The 26,586-nt window shown below is 41.2% G+C and overlaps 1 protein-coding gene and 1 long non-coding RNA gene across 3 annotated transcripts in view; one reads left to right on the forward strand and one right to left on the reverse strand.

Moving 5' to 3' along the window:
- LOC115837644 overlaps nt 1-3,880 on the forward strand; it is a 19,397-nt gene extending 15,517 nt beyond the window's left edge. The window contains exons 2-4 of the long non-coding RNA XR_004032682.1: nt 1,554-1,666; nt 3,128-3,225; nt 3,653-3,880. This is a non-coding gene — a long non-coding RNA (uncharacterized LOC115837644). The remainder of the gene's footprint in view (nt 1-1,553; nt 1,667-3,127; nt 3,226-3,652) is intronic.
- On the reverse strand, nt 1,257-26,586 carry HAO2 (hydroxyacid oxidase 2). Of its 2 annotated transcripts, XM_003268059.2 has the most exons (9): nt 26,460-26,586; nt 14,637-14,856; nt 14,150-14,288; nt 12,304-12,455; nt 10,317-10,594; nt 8,539-8,748; nt 3,121-3,279; nt 2,704-2,773; nt 1,271-1,603 (listed from the first exon to the last, which is right to left on the reverse strand). In XM_003268059.2, exons 2-9 carry the CDS (start codon nt 14,665-14,667, stop codon nt 1,548-1,550), a joined length of 1,095 nt encoding a protein of 364 aa, XP_003268107.1. In that variant the 5' UTR covers nt 14,668-14,856; nt 26,460-26,586; the 3' UTR covers nt 1,271-1,547. The 2 variants fall into 2 exon arrangements, with proteins under 2 accessions (XP_003268106.1, XP_003268107.1); XM_003268058.3 differs by lacking the exon at nt 14,637-14,856 and having other exon boundaries at nt 1,257-1,603; nt 26,460-26,577.

Consider the following 26,586-nt stretch of genomic DNA (forward strand, 5'->3'; position numbering starts at 1 on the left):
AACAGAGTGTGGCAAACAGCAGGAGAGATGATGGGGAAGCCATTGCTGAAGCTATTAGTTTAGACTTAGATTTTTTTTCTCTAACCTTCTTCTTCTTCTTCTTTTTTTTTTGGTTTTGTTGTTGTTGTTTTGAGATGGGGTCTTGCACTGTCACCCAGAACACTGGAGTGCAGTGGCATGATCCTCAACTTCCCAGACCAAGTGATTCTCCTACTTCAGCCTCCTGAGTGGCTAGAACCACAGCTGCACACCAGCACACCCAGCTAGGTTTTTAAAGAATTTTTAAATTTTATACAGGCATCCCTTTGTTGCCCACGGAGATCTCAAAATTCTAGGCTCAAGTGATCCTCCTGCCTCAGCCTCCCAGAGTACTGGGATTATAGGCATCAGCCTTCATGCCCAGCCATCTCTAACCTTCTTGATGTCTTCAAGTGTCAGATCTTATTTAGCTGGGTATCCCTGCTCTAGAAATCTATTCTAGCTGACTACTGGTCTCAGGAGGTTTTATTCTGATAGGTCATTTATATGTTTTCCAGCTGTCCTTTATCTATTCCTCTATCCATCCATCCATCCCAGAAATGTTCATTGAGATGTTCCTATATGCCAAGCCCAGAATCAAGCATACAGTTTCTTGTCTGGAGCCATTCCTAGTCTATTTGTGGAGAGAGACATGCAAATAAAGAAATATGACCAGGTGTAATAAGGGTTGTAATATTGGAATATGCAAAGTACAATAGGAAGGACAGAGCAAATAGCCTGGGTTAATATTCGGTGACAGTGGAAAGTTGAACAATGCCTTGAAAAGGTAATAGGAATTTTCCAAACAATAAGTATAGTATATATATGAGTATATATATAAACTTATTAAGTATGAAACACTACTATTTCTTAAACTCCTACTAGGTGCTAAGCATTGTGTTCTGAACTTCAAATACGTTATCTTACTCAAACTTTTTCCCAACCTACTGGCTAAGGGAGTATAATCCCTATTTTATACACCAGGACTCAGAAACACAGAGAGATCAGAAAACTTGCCCAAGTCACATAGCTTGCCAGCAGTAGTCCTGACTGTCAAACCCATGTCTGTGTGGCTGCAAAGTCTATGTCCTTAACTATTTCCCTATTTTCTATAGATAGGAGTATGTTTTTCTCGAAAAAAATGTCTTGTATATACAGCTCCTCTGTCCAGAGTGCAAAGTTAGATAATCATTTCATAGAGTTGTATAGAGTATGCAAAAAATATCACCCACTAGTGGTTCCAGTCATTAATGATCTGTCCTTTTGAGATCTTTTACTTCAGAGGAAGATTTTAGGCAAGAGAGCAACATATAATAGTCAGTGATACAAAGAAGGGCATGGAACATTTGGGGAACACAGGGGTTTGGAGGGCCTGAAGCACAGGGGTGGAGGTATTGGAAATATGGGAAATATGGGTCATGAGCCTCCGGACAGGATGGGGTCCAGGAAGGACAGCATCACACACTGTGCTGTGAGTTTGTGATCCTCCTGTGGGCAACCTCAGCAGTCTGGTTATTCGCCTTTTTTTCTTACAGCCTGGAAAACTGGACCAAGTTTCGATTGATCTCAGCGACTGACCGGCAGCCTAAAAGAACAATGTGGTTACAAGCTCATTTTTCTCAAACACCAGCAACTCACCTCATCATGGGTAAGGGGTGATGAAGGGGAACAAGTCTGACTTGATATTTGTGCTCACTCTTATAAAATGGTTTACATACATAATGAATAATATAATTTTGTTTGCATTGGGAATTATTCTGTGAACCTGAGCCCAGGTCATCTCTGAACATGGCCATGTCAAAATGTCAGGGTGAACATGTAAAAACCCTATTTTAGCATTTTCTAAATCAACTCTTGTGTGCAATAGATGTCTTTGATCTTTATCTTGGTTCTGATAAGGCTCAGGGATATAGGAAGTATCTTTTCGGGAGGAATATGACACACAGATAGCAAAAGAGATGGGGTGAGTATTCCACATAACAATTGCCTTCTAAAGGAAAGTTCTGTCAAAGGAAAAAACTCTTCTTTAGAAGAAGATGTTAATTAATATGTAAAATTATGACTGTAGCTCAGATTGGACATAAAGATTGAAGAGAGTAACTCCAGATAAGTAAAAGAAGGGAGAAAGGGAAGCTGGCATGATGTTACGGGGCTGGGGAGTTGTGGGCTTGAGTAGGCAATGAGAAGTCCCTGGTGATGAGAAGGCTTAAAGAATGCAGTAACAGGCTGCGTAATGTTTAACTGGGAGTTCTTTCCATATTTATGATGTATGCACCATAACTTTGGCAAAATGTATTATTCACAAAAATATACTAATGAGAGGGTCTTTTCCTAAAAGTAGAAGGATAGAAAAGAGTTGAGTTTCATGCCTGGGTTGATTGGAGTGGACAGAAACAGCAGGCATGGGATATGTCAATAGTCCGTAAATTGAATGAATTCAACAGAAGCAAGAATTCAGAGCCAGAGGTGACACTCCCCAGAACTGAAAATGATCTTGAGGACAGCTCTGGTTTCCACTGGGCAGAGAATAGTGCTTAATCTTTGTCTTGAAAGTTGCCTGCCTGTCCTATCTTTTGGACAGCTACCACGTCAAGAAAGGGTCTGCTAGAGGGAAGGACTGCTGCTCCTATTCTTTAGCCATCCTGCTTTAAGTTCCAAATCAGGGAAAAAATGTTTTTAACTTACCTGTAAGGGCCATGGAAGTGTGGAACTCATTTGTTAAAATGTTCAAAACTTCCTTAACACCATGTTCACCCTGCTCCCGAGGCAGACAGAGACACAAAGAGACATAAAGGAACATTCTGACCATCCATTGAGTATAAATTCTAGATGTAGTCAGAGCTATAATGGGAAAGATGGGGAATATCTGTGAAGTGAGAATTACCTTGGGAATAAAGGAAAGCACAGAGACAAAGATAGGGGATGAAAGCTATTGAACATTTTGTAATAGGCTTCAGAGGAAGCATGGAGATGCAGCTTAGGTGTAACTATCCTTTAGGAATCATTTTGAAAATGGCTAAGCTTGGAAAATGAACCACAGGAAAGCACAGAAATGAATGAGAAGCTCTGTATCTTCTTGCTGGTTTGCTTTGCCACTCTCACCTTGCAGGCAAGGCCCCATAGGATTGGTCTCCCAAGAAAAATGCACTTAGCTCCAAGGGCCAGAGCCTTCAGCACATCATTGCCAGTTCGGACCCCGCCATCCAGGTAGACTTCAATTTTCCCCTTTACAGCAGCCACCACTTCTGTCAAAGCATCAATCTGAAAAGGAGATACACATGGGCTGGAGGGCTTTCTATTTTGACTCTCAGACTTGGTCTTCCTGGCATACGACTAGGAAAACCAAGCTGAGGAGATGCCCTTGACAATTTCTTCCCCTCCCATGCTTGAGGCTGCTAGCGCTGATTAACTGCAGCAGCAGTCAGATTCCTGAGGCCCTCCTGCCTTGACTTTCTGCTTTGACTCCAGTCTAGATTCTCTCTGACTCACTTAACTGTCTTACAAGTTGGGAGAACTGCTTGGTTGCTCTTTCCATCCTAAAAGGGACATTTTCCATTTATACTGTTCACTTTAACTTTCTTCTTTTCAAACAACATTTTGACTTTTGATTTTCTTCTATTCTCTCTGTTTCTAGGGTGGCACAACTACAAAGCCTCTCCACTGCAAAGGCAAAGACAAGTACACTTGGCCATGGCCTGCATGTCTGGATTGCATCCTGACTTGGGAAACTGGGCTGAACATTATTTCTCATGCACCACTTGACCAACTTGTCCCTGACTCCCTCATGGCGTATCTGAGAAAATGAGATAGGACTAAAGTACAACATGGTAAAACTAAAGTTTGAGCCTTTGATAGACAAAATAAAAACATCTTATCACCTTGGCCTGGTTTTCCTAAGGAACTTTGTCTCTTATGTTGCCTCTTCAATTCCAGGGAACAGGCCAATAGGCCTTGACCACACAAGGTGCCCAGGCCAATCTATGTTTCTAGGCACCTACAAGTCTGTAAAGAGCAGTGACAAACAGGCCTGTTATGGATCAAGGGGGAAGATCCTTGGGGAGGGAGTTCTGGAACTCCCTCAGGGTTCTTGTCTGTGCTTCTCTGAGGGATGGCCTGAGAAGAGGAGTCAAAACTGGGCCCTATGAGGCCTTCTGCTGCCAAAGGAATCCATCAGCATTCTACCTGAATGGGATCCTTTGGCTGAGACTGAATAGTATAAGAAACTAGTGAGGAAATAATTTTCTACTTTAACTTATAGGTGGGGGTGGAGAATTGAATATGTTTTGAACTTACATGTAATAACTAGAGAGACTTCACATTCTAATAAGAGGCATTTTTTATAGTCCCAGCGTGGTATTATTTGTAGTATTTTTATAATGTTGTGAAAGAGGTGGGAACTTCTACGAGGAACTTTGAAATCACCTGATTTCAAACTATAGTATCTGAGTTTTTGGCACTCCCTTATAGCCTGTGCCTGAGGTCAGTGTCCCACTCCCTGCAGGTTGCTGCCAGTGCTATAAAAGGTGAGGATTTTGAGAAAAGTTCCCACCTCTATGAAGTTTCATATCTAACATTGTTCTTGTACTTCCTCCTGGTACCAGGGGAAAGGATAAGTCAGCTATTGTCCCCAGAAGATTCTAATGAATGTCCTGTTCTGTCCTATTAAAAATTAACTCTAAAGCCTCGCCCTAAGGTGAAATTTACTCCCTATTTTATTTCACCATTATTATCAACTCCACTGCATAGTATGGTTCACTAGAAGAGTTTGTACAAATATATTTCTCTTTCACAACATCATAAAAATATTCCAGCTGGACACAGTGGCTCACGCCTATAATTCCAGCACTTTGGGAGGCTGAGGAGGGTGAACCACCTGAGGTGAGGAGTTCAAGACCAGCCTGGCCAACATGGTGAAACCCCATCTCTACTAAAAATACAAATAGCCAGGCGTGGCGGCCGGTGCCTGTAATCCCAGCTACTCGGGAGGCTGAGGCCAGAAAATTGCTTGAACCTGGGAGGTGGAGGTTGTAGTGAGCTGAGACTGCACCATTACCCTCTAGCGTGGGTGACAAGCGTGAAACTCCAACTCAAAAAAAAATAAATCCAAATAATACCATGCTAGGACTATACAAATGTCTTTTATTTGGACATGAATTCTCTCTCGTTACTAATAGTCACCACAACAGCCTGGTACTGGTATAAAAATAGGCACATAGACCAATGGAACAGAATAGAGAACCCAGAAATAAATCCAAATACTTACAGCCAACTGATCTTTGGTGAAGCAAACAAAAACATAAAGTGGGGAAAGGATACTATATTTAACAAATGGTGCTGGGATAATTGGCTAGCCACATGTAGGACAATGAAACTGGATCATCATCTCTCACTTTATACAAAAATCAACCCAAGATGGATCAAGGACTTAATTCTAAGACCTGAAACTATAAAAATTCTAGAATATAGCATAGGAAAAACCCTTCTAAATACTGGCTTAGGCAAGGATTTTATGACCTAGAACCCAAAACCAAATACAGTAAAAACAAAGATAAATAGCTGGCACTTAATTAAACTAAGGAGCTTTTGTACGGCAAAGGAATAGTCTGCAGAGTAAACAGACAACCCACAGAGTACAAGAAAACCTTCACAATCTATACATCTGACAAAAGACTAACATCCAGAATCTACGAGGAACTCAAACAAATTAACAAGAAAAAAAAACAAAAAATCTCATCAAAAAGTGAGCTAAGGACACGAATAGATAATTCTCAAAATAAAATATACAAATAGCCAACAAGCATATGAAAAAGTGCTCAACATCACTAATGATTAGGGAAATGCAAATCAAAATTACAATGCCATACCTCCTTACTGCTACAAGAATGGCCATAATAAAAAAATAATAGATGTTCACATGGATGCAGTGAACAGGGAATACTTCTACACTGCTGGTGGGAATGTGAGTTAGTACAACTACTATGGAAAACAGTGTGGAGATTCCTTATAGAACTAAAAGTAGAACTACCATTTGATCCAGCAATCCCACTACCGGGTATCTACCCAGAGGAAAAGAAGTCATTATATGAAAAAGATACTTGCACACTTGTTTATAGCAGCAGAATTAACAATTGCAAAAATGTGGAACCCACCCAAATGCCCATCAATCAATAAGTGGATAAAGAAACTGTGGTATATATATATATATATATATATGATGAAATACTACTCAGCCATAAGAAGGAATGAATTAATGGCATTCGCAGCAACCTGGGTGAGATTGGAGATTGTTATTCTAAGTGAAGTAATTCAGGAATGGAAAACCAAACATCATATATTCTCACTCATAAGTGGGAGCTAAGCTATGAGGATGCAAAGGCATAAGAGTGACACTATGTACTTTGGGGACTAAGGGAGAAAGGGTGTGAAGGGGGTGGGAATAAAAGACTACAAATAGGGTGCAGTGTATACTGCTCAGGTGATGGTTGCACCAAAATCTCACAAATCACCACTAAAGAACTTACTCATGTAACAGACATCACTTGTTCCTTAATAACTTATGGAAATAATTTTTTAAAAAAAACTCAGATAAATGATGTTTGAATACAATGTTTTAAAAAAACAAATAGCAAACTCTGACCTGTGAGCTGGAAGTTTGTTTTTATAAATAAATAGATCTGGGGCTAGGATTAAGGTGAGGCGAGTGAGGCAGGGTTATACAAGCCCAGGGTCAGGTTTCACCTGAAGCAAAACCCTCACTAGGCTCACACTGATATTTGTGCTGTCTCCAAGTGAACTTGAGTTTGTTTGGATGTGAAACCAAATGGCTTGGGAGAATAACAAGTTGATCAGCGCAATAAGATAGGAGAAATTTTCCTCTCCCTGGCCCCTGCCTTAGCCAATACTCATTCTCTAGTGGTGAAGCACAATGGAAGAATTAGTCTTCCTCTTTGTCTACTCATTACTCAGTTCTTCCAAAAGAACAAGACCAGCTAAGTTGATTAATGAGAGCCGGACACCTATTGTATGATGTATTTTATTAGCTTTCTTTCAAAAGCCTATATTCTACTGTTTGCTGCTTGTTGGTGGTGGGCTCTTCATTGCCTTCTGCTCCTATTTAGGCATAGTTGGGGTGACTCAGGGCATGCTATGCTCTTTTGCTTTCTCTGTTTTGCTAAATACTGGATGGCTTGTAGGCATCCTGGCAGGGGTTGGGTGAGAGAGTTCAGTGTGTGCTCAGCCCAACCACTTTCTCCTAAGGTTGCAGGTCAATAGGTGGGATGAAAAGCAGGAGACCCAACCACTTCAGTTCAGCTCGTACCAGAGAGCCACAGTGAAGGGTGATCCCTGCTCTCCATGTGGGCTTGCCATTCCTCTGCCTTTACCAGTTAGAGCTGGTGCAGAGGAGGAGGTGAGTGGCTGGCTCTTAGGCTTCCAAGCATCACGTGTATGGAATGTACCAACCAGCTAGTGCAAATTTCTAAGTCCTGGAATTTATCTTAAAGAAGTACTTGAGAACATGCTATGGATTCTGTCACTGATGTGTTGTTTAAAATAGGGAAAGATTAGAGGCAATACAGATGTTCTACAATGGAGGTTGGTTATATAGTTGTCTCTTCATACCACATACCATTAAAAATAAGAGGAGCATATATACTGAAACAAAAAGTTGCTCTTAATATAATGCTAAGTAAAAGAAAAAAAACAAAATATTATTTATACTTTTCTTAAACACAAAAAGTTGTATTTGCATTAAGAAGATGTTAACAATGACCAAAATGTTGACATTAGTGATAGTGATAAAATTAGTGTTAATTTTTATCTTTTGCTTATGTATATTTTCTAATTTATCTGCAGTGAACATGTTTTATTTACATAAGTGTCAATGAAACTGAAAAGGAAAAAACTTCATTTTCTGTTTCTTAAAACAAGTCAAGCGGCAATAGAACATTTGAAAAAATATAACTCAATGAAAACAAATCAACAACAAATTCCCATGTAAAGATTCTTTCCCTGCCTTCCTTTCTCTCACTTTCTTGCCCTCAAACTTCATTTATAATGGACATAAGTTTATGAGTTAAGGGAAAAAATTAAGGATTTTTATAGATTTTAGCAAAAGACTCATTAGGGTGTTCTTAGAGTTTTGCCATGAAACGTGTTTACTTTAGAACATCTGTCTAATCAAATTCGACATTAACTATTATCTATGTGAACTAAAGACAAGTTATTTAACATCACTAAACTACAGTATCCCCATTTGCAAAACAGGGATAATAACACCCATCTTGCAGCATCAGCATGAGACTTAGAGATGCTATATGTAAAGGTTGAAAAAACAGCTTAGCACACAGTAGGCTACTAATAATAATTAACAGTCCTTAAAATTCACAGGTACATACCAACACATGTGGTACAGAGGAGTGAAATATGCTCAGATTTCACAGAGTCCCTTGATGTGGACACACTCACACATACACACACAGCACTCACAAACACACCCCTCTCTGAAGTAATCCTACTTACTGAAGCGAGAACCTCATCAAGCTGCCTCCCACCATGGTTGGAAACAATGATGCCCTGGACGTTGTGCTTCACAGCTAACTCTGCATCCTCTTTTGTCAAAATCCCTTTAAGGATGATGGGCAATCGAGTTATGCTCTGAAACCAGGAGAGATCATTCCAGCAGAGAGAAGTGCTGATAGGAGTCATCTGGAAATAAGGTATTGCATTTCCCTATAGGAAATAAAAAGGGAACTTAGTCCTGAATTCTCACAAGGCTACTTGATGCATTCCAAAGATGAGACACATTTGGAGAGCTGCCATTTATAAACTGGAAGGAGGAAGAACAGGGCTGAGCATGGTGGCTCATGCCTGTAATCCCAGCAATTTGTGGGGCTGAGGCGGAAGGATCTCTTGAGCCTAGTAGTTTGAGACGAGCATGGGCAACACATAGAGACACTGCTGCTGCTCCTCTAAAAAAATAAATAATGGTGCATGCCTGTAGTCTCAGCTACTCGGGAGGCTGAAGTGGGAGGATCACTTGGGCTCAGGAGGTCTACACTGAAGTGAGTAGTGATGGCGCCACCACATACCAGCCTGACTGATAAAGTGAGGCCTTGTCTCATAAACAAACAAACAAACAAACAACAAAGAAAACAAAAAGAAACAGGAGCAACAAAACCCAACAATGTTTCTAGCTCCTTTTTCTAACAAAATTTGTATAAAAGAATTTCTACTTCAGTTGCTTATCATTGACTATGAATCATGTTGCTGCTCAATAATTGTGCTAGGATCTGGGGACACAAAGACAAATAAGACAAAATTTCTACTTTAAAAAATTCAGAGTTTAGTATATGAGATGGATAAGCAAAAGCATTTATAGGTCAATGTGATATGTTATGGTTGAGACATACCCAGGATAAGAACTAAGCAATACTAAACCAGTTGTTACCCAATATTTACTCTTGGCTCACCATGTACATCAAATATTTGTAAATCTCAATGTGCTTCTGGAATTTGAATACGGATTTTGGAGCACCTCAAGGCCAATCTGTGATTAATGAGAACTGTTGAGTTACTTGGCTGGGTGTCACAACTGCCCACTGGCTGAAAAGGCTTGCTTTAGTATCTGTACTATAGCCAGGGATGCCCACTTTATCATGGCTGTCTCTCTCTAAGGTACTCCTTGCCATTTAATCGTAGGATTTTAATGGGGAGGGTGTCCTTTGTAGTCACCTAGTTCAGAGACTACAAACAAATGTGCTATAGCATCCTGGTGCTCCACAAATGAGTTCTATGTGTGCAGAGATATTGATTCCTCAGTTTCAAGGCAATAGGGTAGAATCTGGCCTGTCTAGACTGTCTGGCCAGTCACCTTGGTCATGAACATCCCCTCTGGAGAGTCAGTTTGTCTATGTATGCCATCTAAAATTGGCATTTTCTGAGTGTGTCATAAAGTAGGAAATGTTAGATGAACTTTTTTAGTTTACTCTCCAGTTCATGCAAAAATCTTTTCCGTGGCTTTCCTATTTCTCAGCATCCAGCTCTGGCCAGAACACTTCTGGTGACAGGTTGGCCAGCTCCAAGGGTGAGAACATTTGGTCTTATATTGATTGTGCTCGTCTGGAAACTCTAGGGAGCAGGAACCATATCTGCTTTTTCGAACCGCTTTATCCCCAGTGTCTGGCACAGAGCAGGCGTTCAATAAATGCTGTGGAAAGAAAGAATGGAGGAAAGGAGAAAACAGGGAAGGAAATTTGCCTCCTGTAATGCCTGTCCATTGAATTTGGTATCTTTCTTACCTTTTTAGGTGACTGAAGATCTGTTAGTGTTAAGTTCCTCCTCAAATGGTTTTGAATGTCATGTCGCCTGTTGCCACATACAGGTGCATCCAAAGTTATTACCAAAGCTTTGAAACCTAGGGATTCTACCCTCTGGATCAACTGTTTGTTCAGCTGCAGGTCTGGATGCACATAGAGTTGGAACCATCGGAGGCCTTCGGGAGCTGCAATAACAATGTCTTCAAGGCTACAGCTGGCAAATGTGCTGGTGATGTAGCAGATACCAGCTGCTTGGGCAGCTGCAAAGCAAAGGACGTGACTCAGGCGGGAGGGCAGAGGCCTCTGGACTGGGCTGAAAACCTTGGGAGTCTGCATAGCCTCTGGCCATCTTGCCCCATGAACGCAGATAAAGCTTAATTTCATTCTGCTTCCTTGTAAGAAAGGGATGGAAGGCAATTTGATCAGGCTGAGAGACCTAAACCTTTTTGAGTTCTCCTCTATATAACCTGTCTTACAAACCCTCTACTCGATAACAAAATATTTCCAGCTAAAGATGCCATGCAATCTCCAGAATCATGTTGGTTGTGTTATAGCCTTCAGACAGGAAACTGGGCCTCTTATGAACTCCTTAATGAAGCAGAAGAGAATTAGAGAGGGCAGAGGTTGAGGGAATGTAATTCCAGTGAAGAATCCTGAACTTTGTGGTGGAAAAAGCATAACATATGAAATTAGAAGAATGCTAGTTCTAATCCTTCTTTGCTGTGTGGCCTTGAGTCTCTCATTTTCTTTATCTGTAAAATGGGGAAAATAATAATACATGTCTTTAGAGTTGTTGGGAGACTGAATAAGATACTAGCTATGGGAGCATTCTTTACATTGCAAAGTGGTGTACTGCATAGATACCAGTGCTAATGAAGTTGATGGTGATGACGTTCATATGGCTGCTGCTGACTGGCAGATTTCTGATTTCCTACTTTATTCATTTCAATGAAATCTCCAACAGGTTAATGTCACTGTCCCACTATAACTCATGGGCAGAGAATTTGGGCTAATCAAAAATTAACATTTTCAATTTTTCATGTCAACAGGAGATACCCCATTCTTTCATCCTACCCCCAAACAACACATTCAACCATGATGACTTAGTAAACTAGTCACATTCATATGGAATATTAATATTTCAACCTAGCTAGGCCTGGTCCCTAAATCCCATCGAGACAGATGTCACTTTCAGCTCTAGAATTCTTGAATCCATAGCTTCCTGCATCATGGAGTCAAAGGAAAATACCTCAGGGAAGCCCTGAGCAATTCACAAAAACAGATGTGACTTAGAGTGAAGATTATGAAGGAGTCCCAAGAGCATTTTCAGCCTCATCTCTCCTTTTCTATTTATTATTATTATTATTATCATTATTATTATTGGTGGTGTTGGTGGTGGTGGTGGTGGAGGATGTGGGATGAGAATTAGGTTGACTGGGAAGGAGATGTAACCCAACAATAAAATCTTTGTCAAACAAGATGACAAGGTCAATTGAAGAGAGGGAAAATGGAATATTTGGGCAACAGCAGCTTCCAGGGCCTTGTGTTAGGACCTAATGTCGTGATTCTCTCCTCATCCTAAATTCAGAGACTGCCATTCAGCCCTAGCCCTGGCTCCTCAGGGACCAAAGAGGGCTCTAGCCTTGGGGCTGCATTAAGCATCCCTTTTCCTACTGATGGTGTGAGCCAGAAGGGCCAGCACCCCTGTTCTGAGGGATGACTTGGTTGGATTTTAGCACCTTCTTATTAATCTGTAACTCCCCTTGCACTCTATTCTTTATTGTGGAAAATGAATGTTTTCTCAATCTTAGGTTACACAAACATAGCTTTAAGCATTCCCTTTCCTGCCTTCCTTAGTGTTAACCAGATTATGTTCCTAAGGCCCTTCTAGAGAGAATCTTGAAGCACTCTGCCACTGCCCTGAGGGACACCTCCTGGAAAGGAGCCTCGAGGTGGGGATGGTTCATACCTCTTGCTGTGCTCATTTCCCCATCAGGCCAGACGAGGCAGTGGAACCCTGTGGGTGCGATGCAAATAGGGGCACTGATCTCCTCCCCTTGGATTGTGGTTCTGGTGTCCACCTCAGACACATCTCTCAGGTACCGGGGACGGAGACGAATTCTGTGCCAGACAACAAAGAGATCTTCTGTTGGTTTGATGATTCTGCAGTAGGGAGGTGCTGTCTGGGGTGCACCCCCTGATTCCTGATACAAGTCTAAACCAGACAGGGTCCTGTGGAACCTTGGTGGGTTCAGTTGGCTGAGAGCTGAGTAACCTCTGTTGATCCAGAAGGAGACTCATCTCCAGAAAGCCACTCCCAACACCTCATTCCCCATTCCCCAACCTTCTCTGAACCACTCTGTGCATTCCAAGTTCACACTATTCCTGCTTTGCTCTGTCAGAAGTCTGTGTCTTTGAGTCATGCCTCCCAGACTACACTACAGCACTTGGATGGTTTGGTTCATCATAACAAGGACTAAAAAGAAAATAATAGGTAGGAAGAGTTTCCAGGCTCTTTTCCTCTCAGGTTAGTAACAAGTCTCCAGAAAGTAAGAAAAGGCCACTGAATGAGAATAAATCCCAGGGAGTGATTGAGGCTTTTGTGATAGAGGCTAGTTAGTTTGAAGATTTGACTTAAACACTGCTTTAGAAGAAGGTAGGAGAATTTACAAATAATAAATATGCAAAACACACTTTTTAAATGTATGCATACTTAGCCTCAGGTGTCTAAAATTTTCATTGTTTATACAATATTATTGTTTTTGCACATGAACTTAGAAAATTTTTCTGAAAATTCTTAATTGTGCAAATTTGAGTAAGGTAGCCTCAGTCACTTCATCTGAAATAGGAATAATAATCCAAATTTCCTAATAGTTTTGTGAAGACAGACTGAAATAAAGGATGTAAGTTGCCTAGTATAGTGCTAACTAAGTATGAAAATACAGATTATAGGGCTCCCTTTTATACCATTTTTCAGTTTTCTCCCGTCCTCTGTATCACAGGAATCAGCAAGCTTTTTCTACAAATGGCCATAGAGTAAATATTTGAGGCTTTGTGGGCCATGTAGTCTTTGTCACAGTTATTCAGCACTGCTCTTGAAGTGCAAAAGCAGCCATAAACAATAGTAAATGGCTGAGCGTGGTTGTGTTAAAATAAAACTTTATTTATGGACACCAAAATTTGAATTTCATACAATTTTTATGTATTACAAATTATTCTTCTTTTGACTCCCCACCCCCCAGCCATTCAAAAATGAAAAACCATCATTAGCTCATGGACCATACAAAAATAAGTGGCAGGTCAGCCTCTGCCTGTGGTCTGCTGTTGGTTGACTGATGCTCCATCTCCTACTTTTTCAGACCAACTCTCCCCTGACTCAATCTCTTATTATTTCTAAGACTCCTTGGATCTCCATATTTTCTCCAAACCTAAGTTCTCTCCTGTCTTCCATCTTCTTCTCCAAGCCAGAGTTTAGGAACTCAGGAGATCTAGGCCTCCCAGCAGGCCCATCCTGCCTGCCTAGGGAACTGGTCATTCTGGGACTCTTGTTCTATCTTGTCAGGTTGCAAAGTTGCTAAGATGAAGGAGAATGACTCACTTATGCTAATTATAAGAGAATTTCCCTCTTTTTCCATCTTCCCATCAGCCCTCCCTCCCCTGCCCCTAACAAACCAAAATAACAACAAAATCATCCACATTATTAGGTCTTGAGTGGTCTGTGTTTTTTGGAGGCAGAAACCAGGACTACTACTGTCCAAGTTGCTCTCCACCAGTGCACCTTAACCTAACAATAGACAGGCTACAGAAGACCACACCTTTTAAATGCTGCAATGTTGTCATCCCGCGTGATGCTGTCATCAGCTCCACCTTCAATAAAATCCCGAGTTGACTTAGACAGCCGCTCTCGTGCATGGGCCTGAAAGTCTGTCAAACACACCAAGGACATTTCTGGACCTTCCAAGGAGAAAACAAAACAAAACCATCCCAGTGAGAACACTTCAGATGCAGAAAAGAAAATGAAGGGGAAGCTGCAGTATGAAATTGTTTGGATTCAACGTTGGTCTCCCTGTATTCTTTATGTTAACGGAGTTATTGCCAAAGCCAGTGATCCCTAAGCCAGAAGGCAGAGAGTAATGGTCCACCTTTCCATTCTCCCATTCCCATTCCCAAATCCTGATTATTTGGCTTTCAGAGTATTTCTCATATTTTCTCCTCCACTCTACACACACCACCTTAGACCTAGTTGAGGCCCCACCACCTCTTAAAATCTTATTACAAAAAATTCTTATTTTTGTATCTTGCCTTCACATTCACTCCCCGTCTTGTCTTCCATCAGCTGCCTGGGATCTTCCTAAAGTTCAAGGCTGATCATGCCTGCCTCTTGCCTTTCAATGTGCCCATATCATGGCATTCCCAGCTTTCTAGGCCCCGGCTCTTCACTGCCTCACCAGCTTCATTTCTTGGTGAACTGATGCTACTAACTGGGAGTTCCCAGGAACCTCAATATTTTAATTGTCTGGAGCTGTGGATTACAGAGTGGGGAAAGGACAAGAGAAAGTTTACTTTGTAATTCTTGGCTGGGTTGCTGAACATGTTGCTTAATATTATTAGGAGGCTCAAGGGTCACCATCTACCTCTTTGCTATTTTTGCTAATTTGGGGACCTGAGAAACAATGTATGTTGCCTCCATTTATTCCCATCTTCAATATGAGCCCTATAAACCCAGAGCTTGGTACTTTTGATACAACACCCTGAAAGAGGAAAGAGGACAGGGCTTGGGGGTAACGAATAAATCTCTCCAGTAGCAACAGGGCAGTAAAAACAGCAGCAGCAGAGATGCTGAAGACACTAGTTGCTTTCAGTTACAGCATGTAGAGCTCCTGCATGAGAGGACTGCAGAAGGAAAAACAGAGAAACCTGAAGTTTCTAAGCTCCAGCCAACTCCCAGGCAGTTGGCAGCCAACCGTGAAAATTAACCAAAAGTTGTGGGTAGAAACTGAATGGCTTTTAAGTCATTATCTTAAGGAAGAGGCCAGGTCCCAGTAACTAGGGCTTCAACCAGGAGTGGGTTAGTTCCTCTAATGGACAAAGGAGACAGAGAGGCCAGATGAGATGTGAGGTGCTGGGAATCTTGGCTGGAGCAGGGATGGGGCAGAACTTGCTTGAGGATACCTCAAGTCAAGCCAGGATCTGGTCAAGCCAAATTCTGTTGAAGTCAAACAGAGAAGTAGCCCTTAGCCCTTACTTAAAGGGCTAAGCAGGAAGAAATTGTATGACAGACAGGAAACAGAGCCCCCAGGAAGTGCACTGGGCTCCAGATGGAGGCTACGAGAAGTAATTTGGAGCCCAGCCATAGCACTTTTTATAGAAAAAGTACTCTGCCAGTGAGTGAGGAGAGAACACTGAAGTATGGAGTTGAGTCTGACAAAGTACTACAACCATATCTAATTTAGCTCATTCTTACTCCACCCTTCAAAGAGTTAATAAACCTTAGTCAAACGAATTAATCATTGCAAGTATTCAATTATATAGCAATTGCTTATTTACATCTCTGTGTGCATAAAAGAATTACTATATGAGGCCTGGGAATGTTATTCTTCCAGAAATCTGCTTGCAATATTGGACCTTGGTTGGTGTCTGGGAGCTTGGATTTCAACAGGGTTCCCAGTGTTCCCTGATAAGAGTGCCTCCCTGTGTATAAACTGTTTGTATAAACAATGTGGTTTATGATGAACATTTGCTTCTCCTCTGGGAGTTTAGAATTTTGGTATGGGCTAGGCAGAGGGTGACCATATGACCAGCCCCCAACATGAAACTCTGGGCATTGAATCTCTACTGACCTGCTCAGGTAGGTAACATTTTACATGTGTCATCACATCTTTTTGCTGGGGGAATTAACTGCATCCTGCATGAGTCCACTGGCAGAGGACTCATGGAAGCTTATACTGGTTTCCTCCAGATTTTGCTGCAGGAGCCATTTTTCCCTTTGCTAAGTTTCCTTTGCATCCTTTCAGTAATAAAGCATAGCCTCGACTATTTGTTCCTCCTAATGAAGAACCAAACCTGGGACCCCCAACACACTTTGTACTCCCAGGCATTAGGATAGTACATGGCGCTGAGTTGCTGCTTACAAATGTTCATTACTTGAATTTAACATTCCCCTGCCTGTCATTTATCTTCATTATTGGATGAGAATTCTCCATCAGGTTTCAACTCCTGATATCTCAATAAATACACATATCCTATACATTACCCACTCATAGAAATGCTGTTCTACACAATTCTAGCGTATAAATGACACAAAGATTGTGTCTAATCCAGAAGAAATGGCTCATGCTCACTCAGAGTCATGTGCCTAGAATAGTGTCAATTATGTGATTTGAAAGCTGCTTGGACATAAAGAATCAACCCTAGTATCTTATATATAACAAACACTATTTTATCTCATTTCTATACCTCTTCTAATTTTTCCTTAGACTCTTTTCTATCTACAGCTTTTTCTCAGTGTCCCTGTGAAGAAGACAGAGAAGGTATTAGTCTTCCTACTTTGCATTTAAAGAGACTGAGGCCTCAGAAATAAAATAACTTGTGAAAGATCAGTGATATGGTTTGGCTGTTTCCCCACCCAAATCTCTTCTTGAATTGTAGCTCCTATAATCCCCATATGTCATGGGAGGGGCCTGGTGGGAGGTAATTGAATCATGGGGCTGGATTTCCCAGTGCTGTTCTTGTGAGAGTGAATGAGTCTCATGAGATCTGATGGGTTTATTTATTTATTTATTTTGAGATGGAGTCTCACTCTGTCACCCAGACTGGAGTGCAGCTGGTTCTGGACTCATGTGTTCTGGTAGCTTCTAAAGATAGACATTCTCTATTTTCAATTTCATGTAAAGAACAAAATAGTTGGTTCTCATAAATTGCTTGCTATATTTAAAAGAATTTTGTAGGTTTAAAAGTACAATTATGCATTTTTTTCTTTTTATAATGTATGTAAAGCTTAGCATGATCTCAGCTCACTGTAACTTCTGTCTCCCCAGTTCAAGCAATTCTTCTGCCTCAGCCTCCCGAGTAGCTGGGATTACAGGCATGTGCCACCACACCCAGCTCCTTTTTGTATTTTTAGTAGAAACAGGGTTTCACCATGTTGGCCAGGCTGGTCTCAAACTCCTGACCTCAGGTGATCCACCCACTTCGGCCTCCCAAAGTGCTGAGATCACAGCCATGAGCCACCATGCCTGGCCGAGCTGATGGTTTTATAAAGGGCAGTTCCCTGCATGTGCTGTCTTACCTGCTGCCATTTAAAACATGCCTTTGCTCCTCCTTCACCTTCCACCATGATTGTGAGGCCTCCCCAATCATGTGGAACTGGGAGTCCATTAAACCTGTTTTTCTTTATAAATTATCTAGTCTCAAGTATTTCTTTTACAGTATGAAAATGGACTAATACAGTGAATTGGTACCTGGTAGTGGGACGCTGCTATAAAGATACCCAAAAATGTGGAAGTGACTTTGGAACTGAATAATAGGCAAAGGTTGGAAGAGTTTGGAGGGCTTAGAAGAAGACAGGAAGTTGTGGGAAAGTTTGGAACTTCCAATAGACTTCTTGAATGACTTTGACTAAAATTTTGATAGTAATATGGACAATGAAGTCCAGGCTGAGGCAGTCTAAGATGCAGATGAGGAACTTGTTGGCAACTAGAATGAAGGTGACTCTTGTTATGTTTTAGTAAAGAGACTGGCAGTATTTCGCCCTTCCCCTAGAGATCTGTGGAACTTCGAACTTGAGAAAGATGATTTAGGGTATCTGGCGGAAGAAATTTTTAAGCAGCAAAGCATTCAAGAGGTGACTTGGGGGCTGCTAAAAGCATTCAGCTTTATGTATTCACAAATATATGGTTTAGAATTGAAACTTATTTTTAAAAGGGGAGCAGAGCATAATAAAAGTCTGGAAAATTTGCAGCCTGATGATGTGATGATAGAAAAGATAAACCAATTTTCTGAGGAGAAATTCAAGCCGGCTGCAGAAATTTGCATACGTAATGAGGAGCCAAATGTTAATTGCCAAGACAATGGGGAAAATGTTTCCAGGGCATATCAGACATCTTCACTGCAGACCCTCCCATCACAGGACTGGAGGCCTAAGATGCAGGGCACCAGGGCCTTGCTGCTTTGTGCAGTCTCAGGACTGGTTGCCCTATGTTCCAGCCATGGCTAAAAGGGGCCAAAGTACAGCTCAGACTGTAGCTTCAGAGGGTGCAAGCCCCAAAGCTTGGCAGTTTCCACATGGTATTGGGCATGTGAATTTGCAGAAGACAAGAACTGAGGTTTGGGAAGCTCTGCCTAGATTTCAGAGGATGTATAGAAACACTTGGATGTCCAGGCAGAAATCTGCTTAAAGGGGCAGAGCCTTCATGGAGAACCTCTGCTAGGACAGTGCAGATGGAAAATGTAGGGTTGGAGTCTTCACACAGAGTCCCCACTGGGGCACTGCCTAGTGGAGCTGTGAGAAGAGGGCCATCGTCCTCCAGTCTCCAGAATGGTAGATCCACTGACAGCTTGCATTGTGCACCTGGAAAAGCCACAGACACTCAACTCTAGCCTGTGAAAGCAGCCAGAAGAGAAGCTGTACCTGAAAAGCCACAGAGGCAGAGCTGCCCCAGACCATGGGAACTCACTTCTTGCATCAGTGTGACCTGGATGTGAGACATGGAGTCAAAAAGATCATTTTGGAGCTTTAAGATTTGACTGCTCTGCTGGATTTTAGACTTGCATGGGGCTGTAGCACCTTTGATTTGGCTAATTTCTCCCATTTGGAATGGCTGTATTTACCCAATGCCTATACCCCCATTGTATCTAGGAAGTGACTAACTTGCTTTTGATTTTACAGGCTCATAGGTAGAAGGGACTTGCCTTGTCTCAAATGAGACTTTGGACTGTGAATTTTTGAGTTAATGCTGAAATTAGTTATGACTTTTACGGACTGTTGGGAAGGCACGATTGGTTTTGAAATGTGAGGACATGAGATTTGTGAGGGACCAGGAGTGGAATGATATGGTTTGGCTGTGTCCCCAACCAAACCTCATCTTGAATTTTAGCTCCCATAATCCACACATGTCATAGGAAGGTCCTGGTGGGAGGTAATTGAATCATGGGGGAGCAGGTTTCACCATGCTGTTCTCATGATAGTGAATAAGTCTCACGAGATCTGATGGTCTTATAAAGGGCAGTTCCCCTGCACATGCTCTCTTGCCTGCCACCATGTAAGACTTGCCTTCGCTCCTCCTTTGCCTTCTGCCATAATTGTGAGACCCCTTCAGCTATGTGGAACTGGGAGTCCATTAAACCTTTTTTTCTTTATAAATTACCCAGTCTCAGGTATTTCTTCATAGCAGTATGAAAATGGACTAATACAATCAGGTAGTAAGTTATTATGAGAGATGGTTCTGGACTCATGTGCCCTGGTAGCTTCTAAAGACAGACATTCTCTATTTTCAATTTCAGGTAAAGAACACAATAGTTGGTTGTCATAAATGACTTGCTATATTGAACTTGAGATAATTTCATAGGTTGAAAAATACAATTATACATTTTTAATATAATATATGTAAATTTTAGTGGTCTATTATTTTTATTAGAGGTTTAATATAAGGTTTATAATTAAAGAAAGGATAACTTCATTGTTCAAAGCTTTTCCTAAATTTGGAAGTGAAGAACTTAGCGCAATATATTTGTATATACTTTATTTCAATTTGATCCCTACCAGCCTTGAAGCCACCAGAAATTAAAGGGAAGATTCAAGTAATCTAATGGTTTTCTTATATTCCCACTTTATTTTGTCTTCTTGTATTCCCATTTTATTTTGTCTCCATTTCAATGTTTTTTTCTTTTTTCCTTTTTTATTCCTACTGCCCAAGAAGAAGAGACAGAGGAGAAAAGAATAAAATTGCAAATTGACCAATTGCCAGCTATTGTTCTAGAAATTTTAGCTCATTTTAGCTCCTTGAACCTCTTTAGGCTTTTTGTCTGATAATGAAAACAGTGAGGTACAATTAGCAGACCAGTGACAAGGGGGAGGAAATCTAAGGGCAAGGATATTCAGGAGTACCTGTTGCTAACAATCTGAAGTTCAAACTCTCCTGACTGAGGGAAGGAGGAAGGAAATAGAGAAGCTGGCAGGCTTTTCAAGGAAGACGTGGCTTTCTTCAATATTGCAATCTGATTTAACACCAGACAGATAACAAGTTGTCTTCCTTTGAAGATTTTGTATGATTCATATGATTCATGTTGGCGTTGCTTTAGGAACTCAGGGTTATCAGAGCTTATATTTGTATGGAAACCCCCTATACAGTCTGTGGGAAATCTCAGCGTGAAAATTGCAGGGTAGACTGTGGAGATACAACGGGGGAGAAAAGTCAGCCTCTGATGACTCACTTTAAGGTACACTTGCTTGGTTCTATAGGATGGTGTCCTTCCAGAACCTCTGGCCTAGTTCTTTAGGAACTTATGCCAAGTTTCCCAATGGAATGTCTGATAATATCAAGGCTACAGTTTACGGGACTAGTTTGAGAGATTAGACTGTTCAAAGTTGGCTGAAAATGCTTTAATCAGTCTTCCCCTCAAGGATAGTGGATACAAAGGGTATAGCCATCACCACAGCATTGTCAACAACAGCATTGTCAGGGGAGAGGCTGAAGCTAGAGGAGACCCTGAGAATGAAAGAGGTGATGGGAGAGGAGAAGGGTCCCAGAGCTGATGGAGAGTAGGAGAGCCATGTGCAGATGGCAGTGTTGGGTTCAGGGAAGACATGAATCAATGGCATTGGAAAAGGCTCCTGTGACTGAGGCAGATGAGCCCTCAGCATTGGCAAGAGAGGGCAGGGAGAAGAATTTGGATGCCCAGGAACAGTGGGTCAGCCCTCAGAGTAAAAAGGGAACTGAGTGTTTCTAACATTGCAGTGATCTGAGGAATCAAGGATGGCATTTGTATGGGAGTGAGGGGAAAAGAAGCCAATCCAGTTAAGATGTGGCAAGGATTAATTCCTGGTGCCTGTCAGCCCAGAATCAGTTCTGGCTTCTTCCCTGAGCTCTCACACATTGTGAATCAAGGATGCAGGAGCCTTCTGAACCATAATGGCCCTTTTTTTGTTTGTTTTATTCTGATTTATATAATAATCTCTCCTCTTTAGGCTGCTACTTCTCAACCACTCTCATTAGCCTTTTTTCATTTCTACTAATGAAAATTCCCTTCTCGACCTGTAAGCATGTTCTACCATGAGGAGTATGATGCTTCAGTTCTTCAGAATGGCTTCTTTAGTCATGATAGGGGAGTGAGTCATATCTTTGCTTTACTCTAGGAGCTTTGTGTGTCATAGATTGAAAGAGTTTTTGAGATTTGCCATGGCGGGGCACGTTTATGTTAAGGACATGCTCACTCTGAAGTTATTGTGACCTAATTAGGTCACAACCTACCATTGTCCTGCCTCCCACACATCTTGCCTATTGAGGATTGGAAGACTATGAGAACATCTTGCTCGATGGAGCCAAGAGGGACCTTAGAGAGACAGAGAGATGTGCACAAGTTTGGTAGCACAGCTAATAAATGAACCCAGGTCTTCTGTCTCCACATTCAGGGTTCTTTCTGAAATACAGTATGACTCTTGCAATTGCTTCTGGACAGCCTGGCAATATAACCTAGAATTAGCTTCCCCTTACGCGAGAGTTAGCTTCTCAGCACAGACCTAAGATTTCTAGAGACTCAACTCATCTACACTACATTTTATCATTCCATCTTCACCTCTACTCCTTTTGACCCTGCTTAGCCATGCCAGTAAAAGGAGCTCCAGTTGAAGCTGGAATACAGAATAAACTTTTGCTTCATCCAGTCAGTGGAGTGGTGCATGCGGCAGCCTGAGAGGCAGGCTGCTTCAAGAGAGATAGCTACTAACACTTATTTGTTATTTGAACAGTGGCAGGCCACATGTCTTCTCTCCAAGTCTCAGTTTCTTCATTTGAGAAAATATACATTTTTGTATATTTCAGCTTAATCCATAATAGATTTGAAGCCACCTGAAATTAAAAGCTGAGCTGAGGTCCTTTAAGTACTCATATTCTGTGCTTTCTTTGCCCATAAATACAGAGAGCTGTTTAGATGAGGTCATATGAACATTCTAGTTCAGCATTTACTTCATGGCAATAAAGTATAGAACAGGGAACCAGCACAATGTTTAGACATATTTGCCAACAACAAACAGCTGGGTACTCAAGCCTGCCTTTGCTCCTCCTCCCCAGCCTGGAGGCCGTTCTTTTCAAGAACTTTTCTGGTCCTGTGGCACCACCTTATGGTTTCAGTGGATAACTACTTGACCAGTCTTGTCACTATTCCCTTTTACAAGAGGTACAGCCTGTCACACCACCTGTTTTTCCTGTTCTCAGACTAGGTAATTGAAATCCGTTTTACTACACAGATGTGCCTCTTCCTCCTTTCTCGATTTCTCCAAACTATTGAGTGCCTTTCTCAGGGAAGTCTTTCTCACGCTTTCTTCTCTTTTCCTAATCTCTCCCATTTCCTTTCCTTTTTCATTTGCAAACCAAAAATAATTGTGCTGTATAGTCCCTTATGTGAAGAAGAACAAAGTGAAACAATTTTGAAGTCACATTAGACCTAGCAAAGAACTTCAAAAAGTACCCTCAAAGGCATCTTAACATTTCTTACTTACGTTTCCACTGAATTCTCTCTTCTTCTAATTAAGCCTACTTTTCTTCATCAGTTGCATATACAAGAAATTTTTTAAAATGATTTATTACACAGTTTTCTTAGTTTTCAGTTTTGGTTAATGACTAGCAATACAATAACATTGATTTACAGTAATTTGCATTGCAAATATGCCAGATCTTCTGCTATTTTGTGTATCAAGTGGGTATTTTCAGTCACCTGGGAATCCAACCGCTATTTTAATAGCATCCTTTCTGTGGGAAAATCTGTTCTGAGTTTCAGACAAATGCCCTCCAAGTAGAGTTTTGGAACCCAGCCATGTTGTAAACTGTGTGCTGTCCATAGAGCGTTGAACATAGTTTAGGGCATACTGGGAGACATTGATCCAAATGTTTATATAGTGTTTTGAAAGATGAGGACTTTCTTATTCTTTCAAACAGTGGAATAATTTGATTATGCAAAGAGCCCTGGAGGCAGCATGATGGTTCCTTAATATGAATAATAATAATGACAATAATATTGCAACCATTTATCAAGTACTTCATGATGTGCCATGCACTGTGTAAATTGCTTTACATGCATGACTGTTTTAAACCTTGTTGAAATGTTCAACACAAATATTATCATCCCCATTTCACGGGTGAGAAACCTGAAGTTCAAGAGGTTAAAATACTTAGTTCAATATTACATAACTAGTAATGTTTCATGATTCCAGTGGCCTGGCTCTTAAGCACTATAGAAAGAAGAAAATGGGCACAGCCAAGTGTGGTTTATGGAATGATAGAGTTGGCATGGACCTTAGAGGATTAAAATGTCATGGACATATGCAACTTTGCTTTCTTCCCTCAAAAAATCATAACTCAATCAGAAAGTTAAAAAAAATCTTCATTATTCAGCCAATCACTAAAAAATAAATTCTTATGTTTAAATCTGTCTTAACAGTCTACAGAGCACTCTTCTATATGTTATTCCATTTGGTGCTTACAACAATCCAGTGGGCAATCAGAGAGTGTATGTATGAGCCCCACGTTATAGATGAAAACATTAACGCTCGGATAATTCATGTGAGTTATCCAAGCTAATGCAACAGAAATGGCAAAGCCTGACCTGGAACCCTTCTGACTTGTTTCCAATGTCTTTGAGCCAGTATGGAGTGTTAGTGGTATGAAGGAGACATTTAAGTCTCTGTTCTGAATGGTCAAAATGCTGCATAAAGTGAGCTTGGTCCATTCCCACAAAATCCAGGCCATTGGGAAAGGAATTCTATGTGACACTGTGAGATCACTGCACTTGCCTCTTCATCTGCTCAACAAGGATAGGATGTGCAAAACAGACATCAGAATCCACACAAAGCTCCAAAACAGGCTCTGACCTCTACTCTCTCCACTAGTGACTTCAGGTCTTGCAGGTGTACCTATATCTCACAGTGGCAATCACTGGGTGGTAGCAGGAGAGAAAGGAGAAAAGGCAGAGCAGTTGGGGATGGAAGAGCCCAGCTATGGAGTGCAGTTTTTTCTTTCTTTGCCTTCCTCCTGGCATCTCTCTCCATGGCAACTACCCAGACTGTGTTCCTGAAGGCCATTGCTTTCCACCGATCAACTGTGCCCAAGGAACTAATGACTGAGGGAATCAGTGGAGTAGAGAAGATAGACTGTATCATAAGCTTTGGCACTTGGCAAACATAGGCTGAAATCTCAGCTCTACTACTTGCTCACCACGGTTCTGTGCAAAATTTATTTGTTAAAGGAGAATATTAACATCCATCCCATAGGGCTGCCATGAGGACTAAGCAGTATGGTCCCTTTGAAATTTCTAGAACAGTGCCTTGTATAGACTAGATTGTTAATAAAGGCAGCTCCATGTTCATTATTCCTCCTGTTGATGACAAGTGTGATTTCATCTGAGGCTCTGGAAGTGGAAAGCTGCTTCAGGATTTGAGTATTTCTGTCATAGTATAATTTAAACCCTCTGTCAGATTTACTCATTAGTTTATCCAAGAAGGTTTATTGACACACACTCTCAGCCAGGATGGCGGAGGCATATACTGCTCTCCACATGCTTAACATTTCCCTGTTGCTTAAATACAGGCATGGCTCTGTGACTAGTTCTTCTGGCCAATGGGCTGGGAGTGGGAATAGCAGGTGTTAATCCTAGGCCAAGGATTGAAGAGCTGGTGTGTGACCCTCCAGCTTTGTTTCCCCCTCTACAGCGATCCTCCATCCTCAAGAAGGCAAAGCTGTAAGAGAAAGGCCACTTGGATTCCCAAAACGCCATTTGGAAAAGAGTAGCCCTGGAGATGAGCTGATACTGTGTGAGGAAGAAATAAATATTTGTGTGTTATCTCACTAAGTTGTCAAGGTTTATTCTTTACTGTAACATAGCCTGATTTAACATAATATATCAAGGTATGCTAAACACTAGAGATATGGGGGGTGACCTTTATCACATCAGTTTCTGCTCTCAAGAAGCTTACAGTTGAAGAAGACAGACTTTAATAGCTCATCATTTGATAGCTGATATGATTTAGAGTATAACAGGAGTCTTTTTGAGGGGAGAGTTACCTGGGAATTTCACAATATTCCCATTACCTCTCAAATGATATACCACAAATGATGTTCCACTCAATCTATTCTAGACAAGCTCCAATTCTCATCTATCTTTAAATCAGGTTATTACTGTCTATCTCATAGGGATCTTGTGAGAATTGAAGGATCTTGTAAAATGCAGAATATAGTAGTAGTTAAGAATAGAAGTTTGGGGATTTTGCTTCCTACTAATGGACTCTTTATTCTGTTCCATTGATCTATTATCTATCTTTATACCAGTACCTCCTTGTCTTCATTAGCGTTCTTGGCAGTTCTCCCCAGGTTAATCTGTAGATTCAACTTAACACAATCAGAGGCTCTTCATTAGAGGGACTTTGTAACCCATTTGTTCCAAATAAGCTTATTGCTTAAAGGAACTACATTGTTTGAGACACATTAATTTCTTTACTTTATTAGGAGCATAGCCATGTCACTGTTTTCTTTTGCTTGTGGCCAGGAAGCAGTGGTCAGAATACTAAATATATCCCTGAAGGCAATAGCCATACCTTTTAGGTTTTCAGAACGCTGTCAAGTGAAAATATTTTAACCCATTTTTCCTCCTATGGACACCCACAGATATTCCACCATACAATTCTAAGACTCAACTTCCTAGACTTAACCTTCTCTGTCTGTATGCTTTTTGAAACCAAATCTTCCTTTGCCCACGCCCTCTGAGTTCCCTAACACCTGTCTCCCTAGGACCATCTTTGTCAAGGTCCTTGCCTTGCAAACTCATAGTTGGCTTCCACGATATCTTCCATTCCCATCCTATTTGGCACTTCGTCTCCCTTCTCAGTTCCAAGCACACAGAACACACTCAATGACAAACCTGATTCTAACGTCTTCCAGTCCTCAGGGAAAGAGGTGTTTAGATGCAGCCACTCAAAGCCTGGCTCACTGCCGGAGGTGTTAGGAAAGACACCACATCACTACACACAGTTCATGCTAAAGAAGAG

The sequence above is a fragment of the Nomascus leucogenys genome, chromosome 12 (genome assembly GCF_006542625.1).
Source record: "Nomascus leucogenys isolate Asia chromosome 12, Asia_NLE_v1, whole genome shotgun sequence".
NCBI lineage: Eukaryota > Metazoa > Chordata > Mammalia > Primates > Hylobatidae > Nomascus > Nomascus leucogenys.

What these genes read in the sequence shown, in the direction of transcription:
- HAO2 (XM_003268059.2), bottom strand. Translation starts at nt 14,667, where the DNA reads ATGGAAGACAAGACGGGGAGTGAATGTGAAG. An exon ending in GACGGGGAGTGAATGTGAAG is followed by an intron (nt 14,289 to 14,636) that starts GCAAGATACAAA and finishes TCTCCTTGGAAG; the next exon opens with GTCCAGAAATGTCCTTGGTG. An exon ending in TTGATGAGGTTCTCGCTTCA is followed by an intron (nt 3,280 to 8,538) that starts GTAAGTAGGATT and finishes TCTCCTTTTCAG; the next exon opens with ATTGATGCTTTGACAGAAGT.